General features: G+C 37.9%; 3 protein-coding genes across 5 annotated transcripts; 2 read left to right on the top strand and 1 right to left on the bottom strand.

The window, feature by feature from the left end:
- The first annotated feature begins 958 nt into the window (after window positions 1-958).
- Window positions 959-5,738, top strand: LOC130730402 (zinc finger BED domain-containing protein DAYSLEEPER-like). Its single transcript, XM_057582407.1, has 3 exons — window positions 959-1,159; window positions 1,860-2,009; window positions 2,094-5,738. Exons 2-3 carry the CDS (start codon window positions 1,892-1,894, stop codon window positions 5,594-5,596), a joined length of 3,621 nt encoding a protein of 1,206 aa, XP_057438390.1. The 5' UTR covers window positions 959-1,159; window positions 1,860-1,891; the 3' UTR covers window positions 5,597-5,738.
- A 1,727-nt stretch (window positions 5,739-7,465) lies between these two features.
- Window positions 7,466-9,929, top strand: LOC130730403 (protein MODIFIER OF SNC1 11). Of its 2 annotated transcripts, none has more exons than XM_057582409.1 (6): window positions 7,466-7,891; window positions 7,987-8,067; window positions 8,157-8,285; window positions 8,376-8,436; window positions 8,534-8,613; window positions 8,742-9,929. In XM_057582409.1, exons 1-5 carry the CDS (start codon window positions 7,614-7,616, stop codon window positions 8,567-8,569), a joined length of 585 nt encoding a protein of 194 aa, XP_057438392.1. In that variant the 5' UTR covers window positions 7,466-7,613; the 3' UTR covers window positions 8,570-8,613; window positions 8,742-9,929. The 2 variants fall into 2 exon arrangements, with proteins under 2 accessions (XP_057438392.1, XP_057438391.1); XM_057582408.1 differs by having other exon boundaries at window positions 7,467-7,891; window positions 8,531-8,613.
- A 1,844-nt stretch (window positions 9,930-11,773) lies between these two features.
- On the bottom strand, window positions 11,774-14,781 carry LOC130730404 (probable protein phosphatase 2C 38). Of its 2 annotated transcripts, none has more exons than XM_057582411.1 (5): window positions 14,412-14,781; window positions 13,919-14,307; window positions 13,025-13,392; window positions 12,271-12,507; window positions 11,774-12,189 (listed from the first exon to the last, which is right to left on the bottom strand). In XM_057582411.1, exons 2-5 carry the CDS (start codon window positions 14,205-14,207, stop codon window positions 11,971-11,973), a joined length of 1,113 nt encoding a protein of 370 aa, XP_057438394.1. In that variant the 5' UTR covers window positions 14,208-14,307; window positions 14,412-14,781; the 3' UTR covers window positions 11,774-11,970. The 2 variants fall into 2 exon arrangements, with proteins under 2 accessions (XP_057438394.1, XP_057438393.1); XM_057582410.1 differs by having other exon boundaries at window positions 14,393-14,781.
- Window positions 14,782-17,016: the final 2,235 nt, after the last annotated feature.

Here is a 17,016-nt window from a genome sequence, read left to right on the forward strand (position 1 = left end):
AACTGGTACATTTCATAGCTCTTTGGTCATTTTTTTCTCAATATATCTGTTCATACATTGCTCTTCTGGTCTCTCTTGATCTATTCTCCATTTTTAATTTCTCCCATCTCCCTGTCTAACACTGTTTGTGTGTGCCGTACCTCCCTTTGGTGTGTGTGATTTAGAATTAGGCTTTTTGTTTTTGGTCAAAGGTTGATTAAGATGAAAATCAAGCCAAAGGGTACTTACAAACTAAGAGTATCAAACCTTAGAACACTTGCAACATAGAACACATACACATTATTGAACAAGCTAGCATACTCTAATTTTTTTTTTCAAGCCTTGCGGTTTTAAATTGTGTTGGTGTATGTGTATTGAGTTTGACCCAACGTGTTTTTGTTTTGTGAAGGCACATTACATGTGTTAACTATTGTTATTTTATTTTAGTTGATATGAGTTTTGTTTTGATTTGTTATGTTATTGGATTGGATGGTGTGATTTATTGTGATTTAGTTTCGTTGTTACATAAACTTAATTAGATATTTTATATTTAGAGTTTTATGCCGTTATTGTTGAGTTGAAGAGAGAATCGTTTTTTATTATGAATAAGGTCTTCACTTTTAAGTGATGTTTGACTTCACTTATGCTTAATCTTTATTTTGACTATGAAATTAGAAGGAGAAAAAAGCATAATGTACTAGTCTTCTTATTATTTTGACAAAAAAACTAATATGAATTATTAGTATTAGTATTATTCATATATATATATATATATTCGAGGTGTGGGCTATGCGAGACTGCAAGCTTTGGGGTCCATTCCGAATGGGAAATAAACGACAAGGCAAAGGCAAAGGCAAAGGGTGTGACAAAAAAAGAAACTCCGTACCTAAAAAAAACCATGAAAAAGGAAATAGTCAATAAATTAATTTAAATAATAATACTGGACTTTAAGAGTCCAAATTGTGAAATCCAAAAAGCATTACCCTAGTTTTCAACTCTTTTGAGTTTTGAGGACCAGCCACCTCTCGAAGTCGAAGGTCCAATTAGGTTATCGGGTTGGTTTCCAAAGCCCAATCTCCCTCTGCTAAACCCCAGATCTCTCTTCCCGACCTCCCGGAGCTCGCTTTCCGAGCTTCCCACCACCGCGTTTTCACCGTCAGATTCTCTCCACACACTGCTGGTACATCCCAAACCTAACTTCACTTCTTCTTCTTCTTCTTCTTCTTCTTCTTCAGTTTTCTCTTCAACTGCGATCTATTTTTTCGAAATTCTATAGTGGTATAAATGATCGTTCTGCATTGATCGTTGAAACTAGTTTGCTCGGTCGTGGTTTGCTTTTGTTTTTTGCTTTTGAAGTGTGATATATAGTTTTTATCAGTTCTAAGCTGTGATTTAGTTTGAGCATTTGATTTGGATTGGATATATATATATATATATATATATATATATATATAGGCACTATCTTGGCATGTTGCTAACAAAGTAAGAATGTAATACATTTGGTGAAGAGTTTTCTCTAAACTCATGCCAAGTGCAATGCTTATAAGCTGATTTTTCTATTTCATATTGTTAGCATAGCCTTCCTTGGAGTTTTTCTACACTCTGAAAGTTGATAACAGGTTAGCCAAAACTAGTTTAATAGTGAAGGGGACCAAAAATAATACTTTGTTGGAGTTTTCTATTAGACAAATGCAATGTATGTTTAATTGTTAATGCTAATAAAATAGCTATATATTTTTCATGGGAGGGTTGATAACTTGATACCAAATGCTCAAATGATTTCATGTTATCTACTTTGGTATGTCCATGCGTGGAAAATGTTTCCTGATTGTGATTAACGATGAATATCAATTCTAATAGTTAGTTAATGGTTTCTTCAGGGTAAAGCAGGAAGATATATACCAAGACAAGGATGGCTACCCTTGAAGAAGGCGAAGTGGTGGTGGCCCATGTTACAGATGTGACAATCAGCTCTGACAAGATGGGTACTCTTGAAGACAACAAATTGGCGGTGGCCCCTGATGTAAAAAGTGAGTCAATTTGTACTGATTCTCATTCTTGCTATGACCTGGCAAAATCTGATACTCTATCTAACAGTAATGTTCAAAATTCAGGTTCTCAGCACATCAAGAATCTCTCCAATTTCGAAGCGCAACCTAACAAGGGACTTTCTGCATCTGAAACCCAGGCTACTGGTGGTGATGCAAATGAGTTGGACAACGCTGAAGAATCTCTGAAACATGAGCTGGGAAATTCTGAACCAGAATCCAACCACCAGTTGGGCAATGTTGAGACCCCAAACAACAGTCAGCCAGTTGCTTCGGAGGCAACACTTGACAAGCCGGTGGTCAGCTCTGAAGCACAACCTAACAACCAGGTGGTCAATTCTGAGGCGCTGTCAAACAATGGTGTGGCAAATTCTGAAATTCTAACTAGTCATAATGGGGCAATATCTGAAACTCAAGGCAGCAATGAGGTGGTGGTATCTGAAACACAGTGCAGCAATCAGGTGGTCAATTCTAAGGCTCTGCCAAACAATGGTGTGGTTAATTCTGAATCTCAAGGTAGTAATAATGTGGCAATATCTGAAACTCAAGGCAGCAATGAGGTGTTTATATCTGAAACACGGCATAGAGATGAAGTGGTTGTATTGGAAACACAGTACAGCAATGGGGTGATTGTATCTGAAACACAGCACAGCAATGAGGTGGCTGTATCTGAAACACATCACAGCAATGAGATTATTGAATGTGAAACACAGCATGCAGAAGAGGTGGTTGTATCTGAAACACAGCAAAACAATGAGGTGATTGTATGTGAAACACAGCACGACAATGAGATGGTTGTATCTGAAACACAGCAAAACAATGAGGTGATTGTATGTGAAACACAGCACGGCAATGAGGTTATCATGTCTGACTCGCAGCCTAGCAGTGAGGTGGTCATGTCTGAGACACAGCCATGCGGTGACGTAGTCATGTCTGACACACAGCTGGGCTGTGAGGTAGTCATGTCTGACATCCAGCCCGTCACGTATGAAGCACGGATCAGGAGTGATATGGTTGGGTCCAGTACACTTCATAGCAATGAGGTAGCCATGTCTGATGCACAAACCATTGATGAGACCGTCATGCATGAAGCCCAGTTCAGAAATGATGTGGTTGTGTCTGAAGCTCTATCTGAATTTGAGTTGGCCGATTCCACCATAGATCCCAACATTCAGCTCTCCTATTCAGAAACTCTTCATGATAATCATCAATTCAGTGATCTCGATTTGATTCCTGAAGATCAACTGCCACAACCTGAACCGTTGCCCAATTCTGAATCACCACCTAGATCTGAACCACTGGCAGACAGTAATCATGCAGACATGAAACCAGTACCCCATAATCATCTACCTGAGTATGAAATGTTGCCCAACAATCATCTAGACCATTCTGAGGCACTGGCCAATTATCAGCTAGCTAATAATGAAACATTGTCCCATGATCAGCTAGCTAGTTCTCAAATGATGACTCACTATGAGCTGGTAAACAGTGAACCACTGCACAGCAATCAGTTAATCACTTCTCAAGGACACTATGAGATAGTCAGTGCCCAAACTATTCCCAGCTATGAGATAGTAAATGCTGAAACTTTACTTAACAATGAGGAACATACTCCAGATACACAGCCTAATAAGAGAAGGAAAAAGAAGTCTATTGTCTGGCAACACTTTACCATAGAAACAGTCGGTGATGGATGTAGAAGGGCATACTGCAATGAATGCAAGCAAAGCTTTGCCTACAGTACCGGTTCAAAAGTTGCTGGTACCAGCCACCTTAAACGACACATTGCCAAGGGGGCGTGCCCAACTCTTCTGCGTAACCAAGACCCGAATCAGGAAACCCCATATACTCCACATCAAAAGGGAGATGTTGTGCTGAGGGGAGGTGGTGCTAGCGTTACTAGCACACCAAAGCGACGTTATAGATCCCCTAGCACTCCATACATAATTTTTGACCAAGATCGTTGTCGTCATGAGATTGCTAAGATGGTCATTATGCATGATTACCCCCTTCACATGGTTGAGCATCCAGGATTTGTTGCATTTGTCAAAAATCTGCAGCCTCAGTTCAACATGGTGTCCTTTAATACTGTTCAAGGAGACTGTGTTGCTGCTTACCTGAATGGTAGGTCATTCCTTGTGAAGTATTTTAGGGGATTACCAGGACGTGTTTGTCTGACACTTGATGTTTGGAGCTCAAGTCAATCTGTAGGCTATGTGTTAATTACGGGACATTTTTCGGATAGTGATTGGAAGTTGCACAGGAGAGTTCTCAATGTTGTGATGGAACCATACCCTGATTCTGACACAGCTATCAGCCATGCTGTTGCTGCTTGCATTATGGACTGGAATCTGCAGGGCAGGATGTTTTCTATCACTTGTAATCAGGCACTGACTGAGGTTTCTCTTGAAAATCTCAGACCCTTGCTCTCTGTGAAGAATCCACTTATCCTCAATGGTCAGTTGCTAATTGGAAATTGCATTGCCCGTACTTTAAGCAATGTTGCAAATGATTTGTTGAGCTTGGCACAAGATATAGTCAGTAAAATCCGGGATAGTGTGAAATATGTGAAGACTTCATATATACATGAGGACAAATTCCTGGAACTCAAACAGCAACTTCAGGTCCCCAGTGAAAGAAGCCTTTTTATTGATGACCTAACCAAATGGAATACAACATATGAAATGCTGGTTGCAGCTTCTGAACTAAAGGAAGTGTTTTCTTGTTTGGACACGTATGATCCTGATTACAAAGGAGCCCCATCTATTCAAGATTGGAAGCTTGTTGAGACCCTCTGCACATACTTGAAGCCCCTTTTTGATGCAGCCAACATTCTTCTCACGACAACTCATCCAGCTATTATTACCTGCTTTCATGAAGTTTGGAAAATGCAGTTGGATCTGGCTCGTGCTGCTATGAATGAGGATCCATTCATTAGCAACCTAACTAAACCTATGCAGGAAAGGATTGGTAAGTACTGGAGAGATTGTAGTCTGATTTTGGCTACTGCTGTAGTTATGGATCCTCGTTTCAAGATGAAGCTTGTTGAGTTCAGTTTCACAAAAATATATGGCAAGGATGCCCATGTGCATGTCAAGATTGTCAATGACGGAATTCATGAGCTGTTTCACGAGTATGTTAACTATCCTCTGCCACTCACAGCAGCATATGCAGAAGGAGATGCTGGAAGCCTCATTGGGGAATCCCAAGGAGGAACTCTGACGACAGATAATGGCCTTACTGATTTTGATGCCTATATCATGGAAACTAGTAGCCAACAGATGAAGTCTGAATTGGACCAGTATTTGGAGGAATCATTGTTGCCACGTGTTCCGGACTTTGATGTATTAGGTTGGTGGAAGATAAACAAAGTCAAGTACCCTACTCTTTCCAAGATGGCCCGGGACATATTGTCTATACCAGTTTCTACTGTTCCTTCTGAATCTTTCTTTGATAGGAAAAGCAAAGAAATGGATCAGTATCGATCTTCCTTGCGACCAGAGGCGGTGGAGGCCCTTGTATGTACCAAAGACTGGATGCAGTATATAGCAGCTGAAATGGGCATGTGAAAATGGAATTCTGGATTTTTTGTTGTACCATGTATGATGGTAGGTTCAGTGGTATTTTACTTTAAGTCCTTAGTTCTCATTGGTTTATATTTGTAACATTTAAGTGATTATTTCGATGAATGGACGTGGATATTTTAAATCATCTAGCTTTTGTTTTAGATGCTAGAATAGATCCATCCTGCCTTTCCATTATGCGTCATTGCAAGTTTATAGATTCAGGAGCTGCATATAATTGGAAAATAGCACTGACAGTGCATATCCATTAAACTCTAATTGGAATGGACTAGTTTTAATTTTATAGATTGCTGTTTCCGACTACTTATAAGAAATTGAGCATGCGTAGTATCTTTTCAAGTTTTTCAGTTATCTGTACCCTGGTTTTTTTTTGGTCGAATCTGTACCCTGGTTTGATCATCAAATTATGTCAAGCTAGTGCAAAGGAAACCTTGAGCTAGTGATGCCTTTTGGTCCAATTGCTTGTCTAGTATCTTGTCAAGTCTTCCAATTCTTGATTGTTGAACAAAAGATCTGTTTGGAAATTATGATATTTTTAAGTGACCTAATATATAACGATAATGATTTGGCAGAGTAAAAGTAATCTATATAGAACTTGTCTGGGAAAAAAACTTAATGTAGGAGACTAAATGGGGAAAATGTAATATTTTGAGCGATGAAAAAGATGAAGATTATAATTGACATTCAATGCTAAATCCTAAAGATATGTGATTGGGTCATCACTTCGAGTGTATTCACCTTTCCAATTTTTCATACTACTCGTTTTAGGCTTTGCACCCTTTTTATATTTCCAATTTAAAATTTAAATTTGGAGGGCACGTTCTAGAGCATTGCCCATTTTCCCAATTTTTTTAATAAATGCAAAAAAAAAAAATTAGACTTTGCATTTTTCATGCTAGTCTTTGCATTCTATCTATTTGAGAGTAGCCCTTTGAGGGTGAGTCCCTTGTTTGAGAGCTTAAGTGTTCTTGGTTGGTCATCCAACTTCCTTTTCACTTCCCTAAGGTATACTCCCTTTTTAATTTCGTTCATTTTATTTTTTTTACTTAACAAAGAAAAAAAAATCGTTCATTTCTTCATCTAATTTCAATGGTTGAGTTTGATTCAACGGAGGAAAAGTATGAGTGAGATTAGTGATAGCGGCTCTTATTGAGAACTCGCGATTAAGGATTCCCGCATTCCTCTTTAGAATGTGAAACCCCCTTCACTGTTATAGAAATATATAGATAAACTTCCAAACAAAGCTTACAATGTTAAATGAAGAGATATACGAGGACAGTATGGATCTTAAGAGAGATTGAAGTGGCTCTTTCTCTATAGAGATTTTATTAACACATTTTTTACTTCGAACACTAGATATTCTTCAACTACGGGTCGTCGAAAAGGTGTTCCATCTTCCCAACTCTCAATTATGACCTCTTTGAAGGAGAAAGATTGAGAGCTTAGATTTTTTTTAGGAAGTACATGTAAATTTAAACTTGGGACCGAGGAGGTAGTAAATGAATGGCTAGAAATAACACTGGATGGCGACCTAGCCGACAAATATATACCCTAGTTGTCTTTGATTCTGATGCCTGGAGCTTATTGATGGTCTTTGTATGTACGTCTGGTCTATCGTGAATGTCAAACTTAGAATTCCTTTAAGTTATTTTGAAGATTTTCTCAAACTCATTTTCGTATTGTTCTCAGCTTTATCCAACTTAGATATATGATAAATGACGTGGTAAAAAAAAGATGGAAGATATATGAGAAAAAAACTAGTAAATTTGATATGAATGAGATAGTGAGTGTGAATATAATAAAATAAAATAAAGACACTGATAAGATTATATTTATGAAAAAATAATGATAAAGCACCCAGCAAGAAAAGGAATTCCCAAGGGCACAACGCATCTTATTTGATTTTGCTCTCACAATTCAATTCATTCCAATCACGTTCTCACACACACAGCGTGTTGTGCTCAATTCGATTCTCTCTTTCATCTTCTCCGTTCTCTCTCCAATGGCGTCCTCTCCCAACGACACCACCCCCACACAGGAAAACCCTAACAAAACCCTAGAACCCGAAGAAGAAGCCGAAGAACCCACCCCACCCCAATCCGAACCCCAATCCCAACCAGATCCAATCGCCGCCGAACCTGAAACTGAACCCGAACCAGAACCAGAACCCGCCAGCGATGCTCCTCTCTCCGATGTTCAGAAGAAGATGCGCCGCGCTGAGCGATTCGGGATTACCGTCCAGTTATCCGAGAAAGAGAAGCGCAATTCTCGTGCAGAAAGGTCTAACCCTTTCTCTTTCGCTCTCGCCACACCTTCCAATTTCGCTATATCATCTTCTTGAATTCAATTGGGGTTTGGTTTTGATTCGCTTGCAGGTTTGGTACTGTGTCCGCATCATCGCAGGGATCAGAGGCATCGAAATCGGAGGATCTGAAGAGGAAGGCTAGGGCTGAGAGGTTTTTCTTTCGTTTTCCCCCTTTTCTTGTTAACCCTAAATCAGTTGGAATACAATTGTGTTGCTTTACTGATTCTGATTCAATTTCAGGTTTGGAATGCCTACTCCTTCTACTGGTGCTGATGAAGATGCAAAGAAGAAAGCTCGTCTTGCTAGGTTTGCACCACCTTCTAAGGTTGATCCTTTGGAGGAAGATAAAAGGAAAGCAAGAGCACTCAGGTGAGTGGGTTGTTTCTTGTATGTGAATTGTGGATTGAGTTTGCATGTAGCACTAGTATCTTATAGTATATTTTTTTTCTCTGTTGCCAGATTTTCGAATGCATCATCAACTCCTATACCTCAAGTCAATGGAGAGGGGAATGTTGAACCTGTAAGGCCCTTTGGTTATATCCAATGATTTTGTGTAATTGGAGTATGTGCTCATGTTGATTGTTGACCCTTTTGTTTGTTTTGTTTCAAACTAGAAGGCAGCTATTGCGGGCAATGCTGGAGGAGGGACCTGAATCGCTGCTTGATCCCGTAGCTGTAGGAATTTTTCTTTTTTCTTGTAAGTCAATGGCCTTTCGTTCTTTCCTGTTATCCTTTGCTTTGGTAAACTACATTTTACTTACCCAATTTGTGATATTACTGTGCTTCTGTTTTTATAAACCTTTTTTTCTTTTAATTTTTCTGCAGTTCTAGTTTTTAGTGGTTCAAGATCCCAAGAATAGCATCCACACCGTATCTACTTGTCTACAAGTTAATCCCTAGAAGCATCTATCTTTCGTTTGTTTGCTGGTGCCTTCCTCTAAGCCATGGAACATGCGGTCTGAAGAAGCTTGCTCTCTGGGTTATTTATACCAATGGGTAATTAATGGCCATCTTCTTGGTGTTACTTATCTTAAAGTTTGCAAAGATTTGAATTTTGGAATTTACAGCCTTGAAAAATTTAAATGGAATGAATGTTTTGCAAAAGAGAAGCTAGTTTATTCTCAATTTCTTTCATCCCTATCACTGCCCTCCATCTATTCACTCTAATCTACTGCTTGTGAAATGCCAATTATCATTGTGCCATAATGTAGTACCAGGTTGGTTTTGTTGTTCCGACATCATGCTGATCCAGAATCTTCTAATGTTAGGATAGGTTCTGTTACTAATTTTTCTTCAGAGTGGTGGTTAATTGAGAAAATAGGCCCTTGAATGTAGAAACGCTTGCATAGGTCGAATTTGTTTCAGGTTTTTTGTTTTTGAATGGCTACTGGTAATGGCTTCATCTTGACTTGCATTTCAAACGACTGTTTCTCAATCCATTTGAGTTGTTCGTTACTATATGTTAGCTCCAACTTTAATCTTTTACAGTTCTATTGTGTTTAGATCTTGTTGGAACGTAGCAGTTAAAGCACAAAACATGGTTTACTAAGCATGTTCCTTGAAAAGGGATCAATAAGACTGTTTTGGTGGTTGTAGAAATGTATCAAGTTTGGTATAGAGTATTGTGTTTCCTTACTGGATCAGCAGAAATGTCGTAGCTTATGTTCCTGGTACTATCTTCTGGCACTAGGCTCATGAAAAAATGAGGGTGAATACTGGTATGCTGAGTGTTTCAAGTGAAAACTAAGGAGTGGCTGTTTTCATAGCAGGTTCTAAAACTCGTTTATTTTCAAGGCTGTAGCTTCCAATTTTTATGATCTTTGCTGTGGTACCTTAAGATAAGTGAACCTTTTGAAGATGTTTCTTATAATTGTATATTTGTAATACTGGATGTGGAGGGATCTCTTTACCTTTTCTGTTTTATTATTACCTTGTAATTTAATTTAAAGCTTTTTGTTTGGATCAAAGTTTGAACTTTTAGAGAATGGAGATATCCTTTTTCCGGGGTTAGCATCTTTTGGTATAAATGAATGGAATGCCGAATGACCATTACTTATGCATTTTCAGAAACTGACTAAACATTTTCCCTCATTTTTTAGTTAAACCTTTGCATTAGTTTTCTGTGCCATTGCCATGAATGGATACCTGAAAAAGTAGTGTTATATGAGATTATAACGCTTACAAATTTCTGAAGCTAAACTGGAAAATTTCTCTGATCCAATAATTGCCTCCAAACCTGCGGGTTTGTTAGAACTTAAAAGAGCTTCGGTGTTGCTGTGATAGCTAAGGTGCTCTTGATACTGATGCTGATTTCATAATATGTTTAAAATTGTTAACTTTAGGGGTCGTCTAATGCATATTGTGTTTCAATTGAATTTTAAGGTAGGTTTTTATATTTTAAAGTTTCTGAAAATGGTGTATTTTTTGACGTAAAATAGATACAAACCAATCATTCCCAAACAACTCTTTAATTTTCTGCAGCCACCAGAAGGAACACACATTGTCATCTAAGGTGACCAACAACTCCTCACAATCCACTTTGCACATGAGACTTCTAAAACCCTGGTTCCAAGCCATTGCCTCCGTCGGTAACAAACTCTCCCCCTGCTTGAAGGAGGTAAAACCCCTCAACAAGCAATCCTCCCGCTTGAAGGAGAAAAACTCATCAACCAACAACCCTGATTATCCCAATAATGACTCCTCCCCCATGTAATTATTAGACTTGCGGGAGCTCCCGTCGACAACCAGCTTCACATACCCAACTGGTGGAGGACACCAACAACTACTCAACTGGAAATCTCCCTCTTCTACGATTTGTTTGCCCAGCACCATCCGAAAGTCATCATAGTACTCATGGCGTATACGACGCCACACGTCAAGCTTTGTCCAAGGCTTCTCTTAGAAAATCATGTTGTTCCTCCACTTCCAGATTCCCCATATGCAAGGTTTTTGATCCAAATCATGAGATCCGAACGCTGAAAGTTCCCCTAACCTCAACCAAATTTCACACGAATGAGGGCACTTATGAAGGCAATGCATGGTACCCTCAACCGGGGGATAGCACCTTGAGCACATAGAGGAAACAACCATCTGGCACCTGTTCGCATTGGTTGGAAGAGCATCGTTTAAAGCCATCCAAACGGCATATGGATTTTCTCCTGGACCTTTATTTCTAGACCCAATTTCAATCACTACCCCCGGTTACCGTGCGGTTTTTGAGGTTTAAGGTTTAACCAAGCATAAGCCTTCACTGCTTCCTTCCCAAGTCCAAGTATCCTCTCTATCAAGGACTATATGTGGACTTAACTCCTCCAATAATTTCTGAATTTGAGGCGGCCAACTAGTGTGGTGTACAGTCAGTTCAGACACCATCCTGTGTTGCGGATCACATCTGCCAGGGCCAGGTCTGTGTTTTACCTTAGCTGGACCTGCATACAAACCTGCCATGCATTCGTGTTGCATAATGCATGATTCGCACCCATAGTTTCCCAGGTTTATTATAAGAGTTTATCTGAGGTGGACCCAAGTCCTCCCTGTCACCGATAAACGTCACCTTCAAATATGTAACCATTAATAACATGTTCTGTTAACTCTGTCCTTAACACAACTCGCTTTCTATACCTTAAAACTGCATGTTACAACTCACAAATCACAATTCGCTTCAAAACTATTTTTGTCACAACATTATTTTCCTTGTTCTCAACGCTAGTTTGCTTTAAAGGAAATCTAATACTTACACGCCATAAAAGTCTCAGCTACTTTCTTGTTTGGTTTGAGTTTTTATCCACTGAACTTGGACCTGAGGTTGTAGATTCTTATGTCGGAAAGATAAGTAAAGATTACACAAAAAATACATGTTCTCATTTAACAAATCATAACTTTCATCTCTTAATAGTTACTATTTTCTTAAATTCAGCTATCATCAATTCATTATAAACGTTGTACAGTTTTTTTGGGTCTCCCTTGATAAATGTTGAAAAGAGTTACTCTTTCCATGAGAATATCTACTTATCTGCTTTATACAAGAATAATTGGAAGCCTATATTTCTTTGCACTAAGAATTGGCTGGTCCACCTCCTCTGATAGAAAGTGGAGAACCCCAGAGAGAGTTATTATCTATCAGTTTGGGATTCAGAAATACAACAATTACTGTAATGTCATCATGGAAGTGTCTCCTCACTCCTTGTTCAATCTTCTGGAGGTCTGAGACTCTCATTTCTCTCTTCTTAGCTGCTTCTCTTAGCGCAGCTTTCACGAGCCGCCTAGCAATTCCCTGTTACATGATGAACCACAAAGTCAGAAAAAATGACACTTGAATAAGAGAACATACTTTAATTGATCAAATGGAACTTACGTTTCGAGGGTTGTTGCTGACTATATTGACAGCCTCTTGGTTGCTAAGTTGCTCCCATAAGCCGTCAGAAGCAAATATGAGAAATTGATCATTAGAGTGGAGTTTATGCGTTATTATTGATGGCTCCCAACTAAGAATTGGCTTGAAGAAAGTTTCAGGTAGTCTAAACTTTTGTGGTAGAGGCTCCTTGTTGAATTCTGCATTCTTCAGATATGCATCACCTATGGATCTTGAAACCTGCAAAGGCAAGTTTGTGCTAACATTTAATTGGAGAGTAATTAAAGGTTCTAGGTTATCTACAAGGAATTGAACATGTGACTTTTAGGTTGTTAGCAATTCAATGTGTTTGTTGTTGTTACTTATGGCCTTCTCAACAATGTCAAGCAAAACCAATTGTGCAATAACAATCATAATTTTGGATAAGCTTCTCTTTCGCCATAATCAATTGAGAAGCTACTCACATATGATTATCTCCGGAATTGATACTAGCTTCAGAATCAATATTGAAAACTCATTTGAAAACCACAGAAGTAAAACTCATGGAGCACAAAAGCAACTTCTCTTACTTTTTGCTTCTGTCCACTAAGAATTTGGCTTCACTGTGGATTTCAAACGAGTTTTCAATCATGCACATAAACAATTTGTTTTTGCTCTAGATATGAGTCTTTCCTTTGTTTCCTTCAAAAGGGTTTGGCTCTAGAATCTAAAATCTGCATTAGTAACAAAAAACAATATGAATAACTCAAGTTTCTACCTGTATGAGACCTTTCACACGCCAAACATTGTGTTTCATGGCCACAATTTGTGAATCATAGGGGTGCTTTGACCGAACTTCATCTCTCTCAGTTTCTATGTTAACATTGTGTTCTTCAGATAATTGGAAAGCTAATGTTTCCCTTGTTGCCCTCTCCAATCTTCCTAACACCACCCTTGAGTCTCCTGCATTTGCAACATATAGCATGCCATTGCAAATTATTCCTGCTAAACAACATGAACCAGTGGATGCAATCTGTGGCTCGCTTAGCCACTGCTTCTTGACAAGTGAGAGAAACCCCTCATCTGTTTCCTGAAAGGCCCTTCTGATAACCTTTTCTGAAATGCCTTGGTGTTCAGCTGCAATACCTGGTTCATACAGAGAAAAATGATTCAGTATTCAGTATGTACCACCACAATGAAGTGCATGTTCATAAACCCTTATACAATTCCTTCTGAAGACAAAATCAATTATGAGGAGAAGCTTCTTTGAATAGCTTCTGCATTTCAAAATTGATTCCGATAAAAGAGAAGCTGGTCCAAAGATGCTAGAAATACATAAGAGTACAAATTTGTCCTAGTTATGAAGTTGAAATTTTGTAAACAACTCCTATTTTATGGTTCCTACGATTTTTTGGGAAATGAATGATTTTAAGGATACCAAAATTTGAATAGTTTTGTCATGAATCAAATTCTATTTCCTCATTATCAATTCTCCCACTTAAAAGCTACTCACGAAAACTTCTGCCTAGAATTGATTTGATTCTGTCTTCAGAATCAATGGTAGAAGTGTTTCCAAACATGCACGAATTAATTACATTTGAAAGAAGTACAGAGCAAAATTACATTTCCAATAACATTTGTATATGTGCTGAGAATAAAGTTGAGAGCATACTCTTGAAGTTGTGGAAAAGATTGTCACTGACATACTGAGAGGCTGAGGTTCCACCATGACCATCATAAACACCTATAAAGGTTCCTTGAGGACCCAAATTGTCAAAACTCAAGGGTCCAGATTCAAGTTGGCTACAATCCTCCAATGAACTATTTGCTTGCATCACAGCCATTGAGAATTCCCCATAAAGATGGTTCCCCAAATCCTTATACCACAGCAACCCATCAACTCTTCCATTCACATCATCATCACCACCCTCCCCAGTTATTTTCCAGCAGGATCTAACCATAGTAGTAAAAGATCAAGTTTTCAGTAATGAAACAAGATCAGTTTATTTTCTTTATCCTGCTTACACTTCACATGATCTCATTTACTGAAGCTATATATACCTATGAGAAGCAGAGAAATTATTAGAAATAAACAAGATAGAGCTAGAAACCAAATTGGTATGGGCTTAACCAACTGAGAGTGTACCTTGGGATAAGAAACCAACCTAGCTGTTGCTTTCATGCAAGTTCAGAGAATTCAGAACCTGTGTTGGTTCTCTGTACCTTGAAACAGAGTTTAATGCATTTGGACCTCAAAGGTGTGTCATATTCTAGGACCCGACTTAGCTGTAAAAGTACATAAGGACTCAATATGGTAGAGTTGGTCTAAGATTTGAGTGATGAGAAGGAAACAGTGGATAAGAGAAGGGTTTTGGATCTTTTTGATAGAGGATCTTCAGGGTACTGTCACACTAGATCTAAGATCAGGAAAGAAAATGAAAAAAGAGATTTAAAGCTACCAAGTTCTGACAATGTAATTCTTTGTCCTTTCATTTGTCCCTTGTGATTTTGATGTTTTGTGGCCATGTGGGTTTTTCATGGTTTTATGGCTGAGATTTGAGTTCCATCCTCAATATTAGGTAACTTGGCTTGTCTACCACCTCCACCTTCCATATTTTTTTCAGAATTTTACTACATCTGGAGTTAATGATCCACAGGTTTGCTCACTTGATCATTCCAGTGTAGTAACTTTTTTTGTCCGCTATACAATCATATCATATTCGAGTGGGGTTAGTCTTTTATGAGTGATAAATGCTCTCCTATTAAGTATTTAACACAATGTATCCACAAGGGCTCGAATCCAATGTCGAGTGGAAGTTGATCTACACACTTGGTATTGATAAATGTCACCTTTGCTTCAATTGAGAATAGATTTATCTTGGTCTGAATTTTAAGGAAAATATAAAGTCTAGATGAGGGTAGATTTCTGCTAAAGAAAATCTGAAAGTGAATTGTAAAACCCTTAGGTAAATTAGGTTTAAGAGTTGTTCTTGTCAAAAAATTCACCTAATTGATTTTGTGGACAAAAATGTTTGTAACACCATGTTTGGATTATTTTCTATTCTTGCTAAAAAAAATCAACTTCTACTTTTTTATAATCAATTCTGATACTCAAAAGCTATACTTATATGTATGGTATTCCATCCAAAGTCGTGTTCATCCTAGTAGCTTATTCAAAAATACACGATACTACTCAAACTGATTCTGAAACAAACTTATTGTTAAGCTTCTCCACAAAATTGATTTTGACATCATAATCAATTGTATAAATATTTCCAAACACGCACCTACGTTCTAAAGTTTTATAAGTCAAAAAGGAATTGTTCACGTATGCTTTTACTTTGCAAATTTAACCAGACAAAGAAAATGAGATGATTAAAAGCAATGCTATAAATACCTGCCACTGCAATACCAAATTTATCCACCCAATTTCTCCCGTGGAATCACTTTTCTATAGGGACAAGCCTGACATTTGTGACACTGGCTAACTACATCTTAAATGTACATTTTTTGTTTAATTTTCATTATTGAAATCTACATTCTATTACAAAGATAGCAAGCCCCTTTTGAAGAAACCTCACCTACCTGTATGTTCGGGTGTAATAAGCTTTGAAAACTTAGATATGGTATGCGCATGAACACACCTTGGAACTTGAGATTATGCATGCACTCTTTGTAGATAGCAACAGAGCAACTAGAATTCCTGATTCCTTTTAAGAATATAAACTTGCCGTCGTCTGAATTGGTGAACTAGTATTAGTTTAAGTCTAAGTCATGTTTAGATATTCGTCGGTACCAGTTTAAACGAATATTAGTACACACTTCAAAATAAAATAGTGATCATAACTCTTCCGGTAAATTGAGATGAAAGTTTATTTATATTGCATTCAATCGTATCCAAACAAATAATTAGTACCAATGATAAAAGAGATATCAAAACAGATTTTTCCATTAAGTGATCATAGATATTGGCTAAATGGAAGATGCTATTATATATGGGTTCCACTTGTAATGAATTTGGATGAGTTCTTTAGGAAAATGGTGAGAACCATGACCGCATGATCCATCACATTTAGTTTTAAATAGATTTTCAATAAATAGTCAAGCTAGCAAGTGGGCCTGCCCAACTTAACCTCACTCAAAAGGGGGAAGATAGCTCCAAAGGAAATTAATAATGTTAGTTACATATACTTATCCTAGAAGGAAATAGGAAGGAAATCAGGTTGCTATTATTTCTTTTGATATACAGCTGGAGATAGCAGAGTTTTGTTATACAAGAGAATGGTTTGGTATAACATCATACAATCTAAAACTAGCTGATATGGATCCTCAGAATTGAATTTTTTAACTTAAACCAACATGATTCTATTTTCTGTTTGCAGTAGATAAAAAATCACTGCAAATATTTGCGGAGATTAAAAACTGCCGCTAAACTGCATGTCGATTGAATGTCAACGGAAACTGCATGTTTATGAATTATTTTCGCTGATACAATGCACATCTACTTCTATGTGTTTGGACCTAGCATGGTAGACTGGATTGTAGGCTAAGGCTTTATCACTTTGGTTATTGCACCATAATATAGGGTTTTGAGGTAAACTTAGCTTAATTTCTTGTAGTAGAGACTTGATCCAAGCAACTTAAGTTGCAAGATATGCTAAGGCTCTGTACTCTTATTCAATGCTTGATCTAGACACAACCTTTTGTTTCGTGGAGGATCAGGTTATCAAACTCACCTAATACACAAAATCCTGCAACTCATTTTCTGTC

This window comes from Lotus japonicus, chromosome 1 (assembly GCF_012489685.1).
Source record: "Lotus japonicus ecotype B-129 chromosome 1, LjGifu_v1.2".
NCBI classification, from domain to species: domain Eukaryota; kingdom Viridiplantae; phylum Streptophyta; class Magnoliopsida; order Fabales; family Fabaceae; genus Lotus; species Lotus japonicus.